Source organism: Elaeis guineensis, chromosome 4 (genome assembly GCF_000442705.2).
Source record: "Elaeis guineensis isolate ETL-2024a chromosome 4, EG11, whole genome shotgun sequence".
Taxonomy (NCBI): Eukaryota; Viridiplantae; Streptophyta; class Magnoliopsida; order Arecales; family Arecaceae; genus Elaeis; species Elaeis guineensis.
In genome coordinates, this window is record NC_025996.2 from 15,768,237 (window position 1) to 15,778,783 (window position 10,547).

The 10,547-nt window shown below is 44.2% G+C and overlaps 1 protein-coding gene across 1 annotated transcript; it reads right to left on the reverse strand.

The window, feature by feature from the left end:
• Positions 1-4,351: 4,351 nt before the first annotated feature.
• On the reverse strand, positions 4,352-4,951 carry LOC140857165 (uncharacterized). Its single transcript, XM_073255688.1, has one exon. The coding sequence runs from the start codon at positions 4,904-4,906 to the stop codon at positions 4,367-4,369; it is 540 nt and encodes a 179-aa protein (XP_073111789.1). The 5' UTR covers positions 4,907-4,951; the 3' UTR covers positions 4,352-4,366.
• Between the last annotated feature and the right edge of the window lie 5,596 nt (positions 4,952-10,547).

The window sequence follows — 10,547 nt, forward strand, 5'->3', positions numbered from 1 at the left end:
ATAAAAATACAATATTTCTCCGACCTCTGGCTTTGCAAGCAGGGGCGAAGAAGCCAGGTATTTCTTCAAGTCTTCAAAAGCTTGCGGCACTTATTCGACCAAGAGAAGTCCTTCGTCTGCCTCAGGATTTTGAAGAACGGAAGGCATCTCTCAGCCGACCGAGAGATGAATCGGCTGAGTGCGATGACCTTTCCGTTGAGCTGCTGCATCTCTTTTTTGATGTTCGGATGTCGCATGTCGATGATCGCCTTTATCTTCTCGGGGTTGGCCTCGATTCCACATTGAGAAATGAGAAACCCGAGGAACTTCCCCAAAGCTACCCCGAAGGCACACTTAGTCGGATTTAGCTTCATCCGATGTCGCCGAAGAGTGCGAAAGGTTTCCTCCAAGTCCTGGACATGATCTGAAGCCTGCACGCTCTTCACCAGCATGTCGTCCACGTACACCTCCATGTTGCGCCCGATTTGATCTTTGACGATCTTATTGACGAGGCGTTGGTAGTGGCTTCGGCATTCTTCAGACCGAAGGGCATCATCCTGTAGCAGTAAAGGCCCTTGGCGGTCACGAAGGCCGTATGCTCTTCGTCCTCGGGCGCCATCAGGAATTGGTTATATCCGACGAAGGAATCCATGAAGCTGAGCAGTCGATAACCGGACGTCGCATCACCAGTTGTCGATCGGCAGTGGGAAGCTGTCCTTCGGACAGGCCCAATTCAGGTCGGTGTAGTCGATGCAGATCCTCCACTTTCCGTTGGCTTTCTTCACCATGACGATATTTGCGAGCCAGTCGGAATATGTGGTTTCTCTGATGAAGCCCGCCTCGAGTAGCTTGTCCACTTCCTCATCGATGGCCTTCTGTCTTTCGGGGGCGAAGGCCCGTTTCTTCTATCTCACCGGCTTCGCACCAGGGGCGATGTTGAGTCGGTGAGTCATTGTTTTCGGAGGTATGCCGAACATATCCGTTGCCGACCAAGCGAATATGTCGGCGTTAGCTTTCAACAGCTTTATCAGCTGCCCGTCGCTCCGGGTCGGTCAACTGTGACCCGACCCAGACGACTTGTTCAGGATTCCTTATCATCGGGATGGAAATCAGCTGCTCAATTGGTTCACCCCGCTCCTCTTCTTCTCGTTGGTCCAGCTTGTCGACCATCAGGGAGTCCTTTGATTCATTGCTTTGAGTAAAGATTTGGAAGCACTGTCGAGCGGTTGTTGATCCTATGTCGAGACTATCGCCCTGAGGGCGTTTAGTCCGGATCTTCAAAGTATGACATTGTAGGCCGAAGGTACTTAGACGACCGTGAATGTATGTGGACGGTGCTTTGTCTTGGTTCGGTCCCAGCTGTCACGGGAAGAGTAATTTTTTTCTTCCACTGGCGATGGCTTCCTCGATAAACCCACTAGGGGCATAGAGACTTTCCTGAGTCGGTCGGGTCAACAGTCGCATTCGAGAAAAAGTCGAGTAAAACAAAACATTAGTCGAACTTCCATATCAACAAGAATCCTTTTTACATCATAGTTCGCTATCGTCGTCGAGACAACAACAGCGTCATCATGGGAAGTTTGGATTCTCCGAGCATCCTCATCTGTAAAGATGATTACATCATCCTGGCGCGGCCTCTTCGTCGACTCCTCTTCAGCAGTCGTTCCTCGATCCAGTCGTCTGGAGATCATGTTGATGACTCCAGCAGTAGGCTGATTATTCGCTGCCTCTTCAATCAGTTGGGGTTGTCGGTCGGAAAGGGACCGAGCCGGCGGGTCCCTTCGGTACTTTTCGAGATACCCTTGTCGTATAAGGAGGGCCTCTATCTCATCCTTGAGTTGGATGCATTGCTCGTAGTGTGATCGTGGCCCCGATGAAATCGACAGTATCTCGTTCAGTCGAGGCCCTTTGCCTTCAGAGGCGGGGGCCGCCGTAGGTATTCCGCTCCTTCGATCTCCATCAGGATCTGCGTACGAGGAACGGAGAGAGGGATGTAGGAATCATACTTGCGGTGCGTCGGTCTCGAACTCTGACGTCGGGGCGATCTCGGGCTCCGTCGTCGGGGCGAGATCCGTTTATCGATCGGGGGCCTGCTGGGTTCAGCAGCAGTCCGATTTTTCTTCCGCTTCTCCTTTTGGCCTGCGCCTTCGGTCAGGTGCCGGTCGGAAGCTCCTTCGTCCGCGTGTATGTATTTGTACGCGCGCTCCAGCAACTCAGCATACGTCCGGGGGAGGGTCTTGTCCAAGGAATATGTAAATCGGGACCCCCTTAACCCCTTCTTCATGGCCGAGATAGCCATGTCTTCGTTGAGGTCCCGAACCTCAAGTGTGGCCGCGTTGAATTAATCGGACTATAAAATATCGGAGCGTCTCATTTTCTCCTTGTTTGAGGGAGAAAAAACTGTCCGAAGTTCGTGGCGGTTTCCGACTGGTGCTGAAATGGGCCACGAAAGAATGCTCGAGCTGCCCGAAGGAGTGGATACTCCCTGAGCGGAGGCCGGAGTACCAGGTCCTGACAGCTTTACGGAGCGTGGGGGAGAAACCGATGCATAGGAGGGCACCAGTTGCCCCTTGAATTGTCATGAGAGCCTTGTAGCTCTCCAGATGGTCAACTGGGTCGGTGGAGCCGTCGTAAGGCTCCATGTGAGGCATCTTGAACCAACTAGGGATCGGTTCGTCGAGGACAGATCGAGAGAGAGGTTGGGTGGTCCGGAAGTCGACGTCGTTCGAAGACTTCTGACCATCCGCCTGGAGTTGGACAAGCCGACGGTCGATTTCTTCGAATTTACGTTCGTAGTCGTCCAACCGTCGGTGTTGTAAAACCCCAAGGGTCGAACCTCCCGACGAACTTGAGAGTGAGGCAAACGGTGTCCGCGGCCGCTTCTCCTTCCTCACCCGCTCCAGCTGGGAAGGAGGAGGACGCCGAGACCAGTGGGTGTCGTGCCGTGGCCGTCTCGCCCCTTCTCGGTGGGAGTGCTGAGACGGTTGCTCTTGAGGAGGAGACGAAAGTTGATGCGGACGTCGGCGGCTGCTTCTAGACGGCAGAGGGTGTGCCGTCGGTTGTTCCGCCGGTGATTGCGGCAACTGAGTCGATTGCTGTTGGAGGTTTTTGACCGCATCCGTCAGAACGATCATTTGCCGTACGATCACCGCGATTTGTGCCTCCGTAGTTACCACCGAATGCGAAGAGCTGGGCTCCGCCATGGAAGGTGAAGGAGAGGCCTCTTCCCGACGGGAAGAGTGCCTCGCCGACTCGGTAGCTCTCGATCGCTGAGCTCTGATTTTCGTCATCTCGAGAGGTTTCTTCAAGCTTCTACGAAGCTCGCTAGCTTACCTCTGTCGAATAACCCCCTACCTGGCGCGCCAAATCTGTTGCGGCCAATCCCCCCGTCGCCCGATCGTCGGTGTCGCGCACCTACAAAAAAAGTCCTCACAGACCGAAGATGCCTCCGACGGGGACCCTCCGACGGTTAAGTCAGAGAGGAGACTAGGCAACAGTGAAAAATCAGGGACTTAGTGGGAGAGAGAGAAAGAGAGTTCAAGAGCTTAGAGATGCTTCTCGAAACTTAGAACTTACCAATACTGTTGCCTTGCCCCATTTTATAGTAGAACGCGATATGGTCCCGCCATTAATGGTGCAGACAACTGGAGAGTTGTCAAATCGTCGGAGGCTGTCAAATCGCCGGAGGCTGTTAAATCACCGTGGACTGTCAAGTCACTGGGATCAATCTATGTCCTTGGCAGGACAATGCCCCAAGACGGCCGTGCCGCATATCCTTGACAGGACAACTGCCCATAGCGGTCGTACGGCGTTTGGATGGGCTGACCGACTATATGTCGATATTCGGCTGTTGGGACGTCAGGTGATGACCAGGAGATACCGTCGACTGGTCTGATGCCTTGCGAAAGTCGGACGTCGACTGCCACCCCCGACAGTGAGTCGGTGATTTGGGCTCGACCGGTCGGAAACAGTATGGATCTGTTCGGCTGACATATCTTCGGCCGCATATTGTCGGCAGTCATTGTCGGAGCCATCGGTCGGTCCGGTCAGTAGAGTCGGGCGTCGGTCGGACAGGTCCGAGGGTAAGTCGGCGTAGAGGGATCGGTCGGTATATCCCAACAAGTCTTATGAATTTTTTTCTTCTTTGTGTTTTTTTCAACCACCAAAGTTATTATATAACCAGTAACAAGCTTCTTGGGAAAAAAAAAAATCCCCTCTTTGAGGAAAGAACAACTTTTTGATTGAAAAAGCATAAAAAATCCTCCTTTAACATTTTGATAAAGGAGGCCACCACCAAATACGTCGTTTTCTTGATAAAGGACACGCTTTTAGGCCATTTTCTGCATAAAGCTTGTTATTTGTTCAGACAAAACCCTAAAAACAAATGTTAAAGAAAAGAATAGGTGACGGACTGGAATACCTTGACGCGGGAGGGATCGATGATGACGTCTTGGCGGGTCTCCATGGCGAGGAGGCGGGCTTCATCGTCGACGACGGCGCAGAGAGCGGAGACGGCCTCGGTCGCGGTCTGCAGGCAGCGGAGGAAGGGGGAGACGATGACGCGGTGGATGGGGACGCCAAGGGCCCTCAGTCTCTTCCCGGTGGTCCAAGCACGGATCTTGCCACCGTCCGTCAGCGGCGGGTCCCAGGGCCGCGCCGCGTGCGTCGCCCACATCGGCTCGAAGTGGTCGATCCGGTCCCCGTGCCTCATCACCACAACGTTCTGCACCCGCTTCTCTCCCGCTATCTCCATCGCTCTTGCTGTCTCTCTCTCTGTGGATCTTTCCGGAGGGGTGGGGGGCTCTACAGAAGTTCTGGTGCAAAAGGGAGATGTTTTCTTGCGATTTATTGGACGAGTTGGAGAGAAAAGAGGGAGAAAAATACGACCCAAGCTAGCGAACCGCGGGCGGAGCGCGGAGAACTCCATTTCGCGGCCTGCGGTTTCCGGCTCGCGTTCCTGACTTCTCGAAAGGTTGCGATATTTGGCGTGTTTTATAGTAAATTTCTTGATTTCTTGATATTATAGTTTTTTTTTTTTAAGTTTTCGAGTATACCCTTACAAATATGAGTTATTACACATTTAACTCATAAAACATGTTATTTATATAATTCTTTCCATTGAATTTTTGATCAATAGTGTAAAGTAAATATATTATTTTAAGTGTTAAATGACTATATTATCTTTTCATATTAATACTCCTAAAAAATTTTAAAATTTAGCTTGTATGGTAAGGAAATTAGTTGCATATATTTTCGATAAATTTTTTACGTATATTTTCTAGAGTTTTGATATAAAATGATGGAATATTTATTTTATATTTAAATAGAAAGTTGCTAATAATACTAGCCGAAAATGTAAGAAGAAGGATATTAATAAAGGAATACCAAATCGAGATTCTGTATGAGCAAAAATATACTAATCTTAGGAATGTGATTATATATGCAGATAATTCTTTCTTTTTTGAAAATTGATTTGCAGATTATATTGTAGTTTTGGTGGCTCAATTATATTTTCTTATGGACTGATGGTATTTTTTTTTCTTTTTCTTTTTTTTTTCTTATTTCTACTTATATTGGGAAGTAGTGGGTTGTCATAGTATGTACTTGTATTTTTAATAAAAGATCTGATGTGTGTTGTAGGATAAGCAAGTCTTTATGGATATATATTGAAATATTGAATTTTCAATGAATTGCATCATCCCATGTGCAATTTATAAGATACGTTGTCTTGTTGCACTCGTATGAATCTTAATCATTCTTATGCATATTAAAAAATAAATAAAAGATATACTTATGTTGTTGATTGAAATAGTAAAATCCTTGATGACTTAAAAAGAAAATTTGATACTCAATAAAAAATATAATAAAGATGCTATGTTCTAACTCTCTATGAAATGAGTGTTGCCAACCATGGAACCCCACTTCATTAGCAACTCAAAATATATAATTAATTTTTGAACGAGATGTCCAATAAATTATAGTATATATCACTAGTTATTGCTTGGCATGAGTAAATAGATGTCAAAATTATTTTCTAAGCAGCAATTAATATCAATTTTACCCTATTGGCGTGCTAGTCTCTCCATTTTTAAGCTGGGTTCTAATTCAAGAAAGGTCTAAGGCTATTTTAGACATTTCAATCTATAGACATCTATCTAAATTCCAACAGCTACATGACTCGCCGTTTCTCGTCTTCTTGTGTCCCACGGTGTCTCTTTTCTTTTTTACTAACAAAAATTCTGGTTTTCTTCCCAAACATTATTATAAATTCTATCTTGGAGAAGATCTGCAAGCGAAAATATGTGGAAAATTGGAGGGAGCCCAGTCAACGTCAACGTCGGCTGCAAAGAACGCCTTTCCAACTTCCAAGCCACCTACAGGATCTCTCGCCTGTCGCCGATGACTCTGTGAGTCGCCTCTCTTTCCCTTTATATATTTTTTTCGTGAAAGTTACATTCTTGATCTCTTTTGTATATTTCTTGATGGCAAATTGGTAGATTTTTCTCCATCTTGGATATTTTTTTCCCCTTGCGAATCCTGTAAAAGATTCTTGGGTTTCTTGTGTTGCACACGTGATATACACGTGTTGGTGAAGCACGTGGTTAGGATTTTTTATTTTTTTGGGGGTTGATATGTGGCGGCTTGGCCTGTAGCCACATGAGAGAGAGAAAAAAAAATAGAGTGCTCTCTTGTAATCCTTTTCTCTCCTGATACGCCACCAAAAATCAATAAGAAAGCTATGGAGGTCTTGCTCGTAGACGTAGGCCAACGTGCCAAACCACGTAATTTCTCGATGTGTTCTGTTCTTTCTTCTTTCCATATTTTTTAATTTACTATGGTATTTTTTGAACTGTTACACGTCACATTGTTTTCGTATCAATTGGTATCAGAGCCGAAGTCGTGCACAACAGTTTAATCTTGCAGTACAATCTGAAATAGCGAGAAAAAACATAATTAAGTTTGAGATCCCTTGGTTTGATGGCACAAACTTTGCACTGTGGAAGCTGAAGATGCATGCGGTGTCGGTGAAGGACTGTTGTGCTGTTACAATCTTAGACAAAAAGCCAGAAGGGATGATAGAGAAACAGTTTGCAGAGAAAGATGAATTGGCATTGGCAAATCTTCTCCTTACTTTGGATGATTCGATGTTATTTAACATCAATCTGGGACAATCGCGAAAGGATTGTAAGCTAAATTGAAGAATATCTATGAGGGTCAGTCTTTGGTGAATAAGATTTTCTTACGACGACAGTTGTACAATCTGAAGATGCAAGATGGGGCATCAGTACAAGAACACCTTAATCAATTTAACTCCCTTATCAGCAAATTGGTGGTCGTTAGTGTCAAAATTGAAGATGAAGAAAGAGTCAGCATTCTTCTTTGTTCTACGTCGGATTCTTAGGATAATTTGATTATAAGTTTTAGTCTTTCATCATATTTGAACATGGATTCCATGATCGCTTCGCTTCTTACCAAATAACTTAGAAAAAAATCAAGTCCTGGTCTGACGGGTGATGCGATGGTTGTGCAGGGTAGATCTACTGAGAGAGATAATAGTCAAAGATCAAAATCAAGATCCAAGTCAAAGGGAAAGAAGCAAGTAAGATGCTGGGATATAGAAAGTCAGGCCATCTAAGAAAGGGCTGCAGGCTGAGAAAGGGCAGCGATGAAAATTCAAAGTCCGAGTTAGAAAATTTTCAAGGCAATATTGTAGAGAGTTTTATTGTGTATGAGGTTGGAGATGTCTTGTCTGCATTGGATAGAGTAGAAATTCTAAATCAATGGATCCTTAATTTTGGCACATCTTTCCATATGACTCCTCATCGAGAGTGGTTCCACACTTATAGATCGATTAATGGTGGTGTTATCTACATGGGAGACAATGGTGCTTGTGAAATAGTGAGAGTTGGAGATGTGAAAATTAAGATGTTTGATGGTTGTGTTCGCACTATTGCAGATGTCAAACATGTTCCAGCACTCTGAAAAAGCCTCTTGTCATTGGAAAAGTCTGCTCAACAAGGTTTGAAGTTCATTGGCGAGAATTGTCAGTTAAAAGTGGTGAAGGGAATCATGATGGTGGCAAAGGGAGAGTTAGTTGGTAATTTATATGGATTAGTTGGTGAGATTTTGTTGGGAGAAGTAGTTGTTGCAAGCATCAAATCAGAATCTCTAATATTTTTGGCAAGTGTTTGGGGCGTATGTGTAACACCCCGGACCAAATCAGCCCAAAAAGTCCAAAGCCATGCAAAAAAAAAAAGAAAAAAAAGAAAAATGGAATGAAGAAGACTCCCGCTGGGAGTCTTCTTCCACCCAAATCATCGGTGGAGAGGTCAAATCCGAGGTGGATTCGACCTCCCCTACACCCTATAAAACCCCCTCTCCTTCCCTCTAAGGTTGGTCACGACAAGCACCGGATTTTTCTTTTTATTTTTCTAAAATTTTTTCGTTGAAGCCACGGATGTCCTCATCATGTTCATCTCAAATACTCACCGGAGACCTCACCGGAGTCGGAGGTAAGCCCTTCTCCTCTTTTCCCTCTTCCTTCCCCTTCTTTCCGTGGCTCGCACACCTTTGCCAGCCGTCAGGATCGTCAGAAAATTCATGAACAAGAAATCCCCTGTTTTCTGAATTTTTCCTTGATTTTGCCGCCGTTCTCCTCTTCGCTGCCGGCCGAACCCCATCGCCGTCGTTGCCGAATCTCCGACCAAGCCGCCGGAGCCCGAGCCACCGAGGGGGGGGACCTCACGGTCTTCCTCTGTTTCAGCCAAGGGAGGCCGCGGGAAGAAAAGAAAAGAAGAAGAAGAAGAAAAGAAAAGAAAAGAAAAAGAAAAAAGAAAAAGAAAAGAAAAAGGAAAAAGAAAAAAAAAAGAAAAGAAAAAGAGAAAGAAAATAATAAAATAATAAAATAAAATAAGAAGAAGAAGGAGAGAATTTTCCTCTCTCTCCTTTCTCTCTTCTTTCTCTCTCTTTTCTCTCTCCTCTCTCTACCTTCTCTCTCTACATTTTATCTCTCTAGATTCTCTCTCTAGACTTTTCTCTCTCTTTACGAATTTTGTCTCTCTAGGATCTTTTCTTCCTCTCTGATTGCATCATGAACCCTAGAATAAACTTGAAGATGAAAATAAGATGATTTGAGATTGCTCCGAAATTCGTGCGGTAGATCTGATCCCAACTGATCCTATTCGAAATTGTAACACTTGATTCATTTTAAGTCACCCTGATAGGACCTCTGATGATCTCGACCATGACTGCCTCATCTGAAGGATACAAAGATTTCTCTCTCCACTTTTTCTCTCTAGAATTTTCTCTCTCTTCATGGATTTTCTCTCTCTAGAAGTCTTATGAATCAGTGGAGGATCCAGATACTTAGGTAAATCCTAATTTTGATTAATCCTAAGAGAGATCCTCGATCTGTGTTATTAGGATCAATTATCGATAATTTCTCCATATATGATTTTTATATTGATCAGGATCATGAAGAGATGATTGTCTGCATATGATATCGAGTGGAATATTTTGTTAAAGAAATTCATAAATCAAAGAAGAACATTGATTTCTGTGCTTGGATCAGTCACTGGTAAAGGTAAGAATCCCTGTACATGATCACTATTATATATATGTGTTGCCCAGCTATGCAACCCAAGAGGGGGGGTGAATTGGGTTTCTAAAAATTTTAGACTTAATTAATTACTTATGATGAATAAGAGAAAGATTTTGATTCAATATTAATTACCTAAAGCAGTATTGCAAGGATATAATAAAGAAATAAGATAAAGCGATAAAGCACACCACAAACACAAGGATTTATAGTGGTTCGGTGCCAACCTTGCACCTACATCCACTCCCCAAGCTCCTACTTGGGAATTTCAATCCACTATACTTGTATTCAACCTGAATACAAAACGTCGGAAACTCCGACACTAGCTATCCCAAGCTAGATCACTTGTTTCTCGGGTACAAGTAAATCCAAAATACTCCGATTTCAGGTTCGGATCAACCTTTCCTTGTTTTGGAAATCCTCCAAAAACAAGAACAAAAACTCACAAAGAGTTAGAAAATTTTGAGCACAGATTAATACAATAACAGCTCCTTTAAATGAGCGAATATAACAATAAAAACTTTACTCAAATGAAGAACCCCTTTTCGGATTTTCTCAAAGTGGATGAACGCTTGAACGAATGCTTGAGAAGAGGTTGATTGTTGATTGAAGATCTCTTGAAAGCTTTGAAAGATCTCTAGATCAAGGTTGAACAATAAGCTTGAAAGATCATCTCTTTTGAAAGCTCTTGAATCGCTTTCACAATCTCTCGTGTGGATTTTGGATCCTCTTTTCTTTTTCTCTCAAATTATCTCGTGGATCCTCTCAATGAATTTTATCTCTCTTTTGATCTGCCGATTGATCTTCTATCTTCTCTCCAATTTGATCTGCTATTTAATCTGCAATTTCTTTCACCATTTCAAGCATTTTATAGCATTAAAAGCAAGAGAAAACAATTTAGGCAGATAAAGAGCCGTTAGAGCAATTTTAGGAAGCATAAAAGGCAATTAAAACGGGCAAAAAAATAGTC

Excerpts from the sequence above, each read along its gene's own strand:
- LOC140857165 (XM_073255688.1), bottom strand. The coding sequence starts at position 4,906 with ATGGAGTTCTCCGCGCTCCGCCCGCGGTTCGCTAGCTTGGGTCGTATT.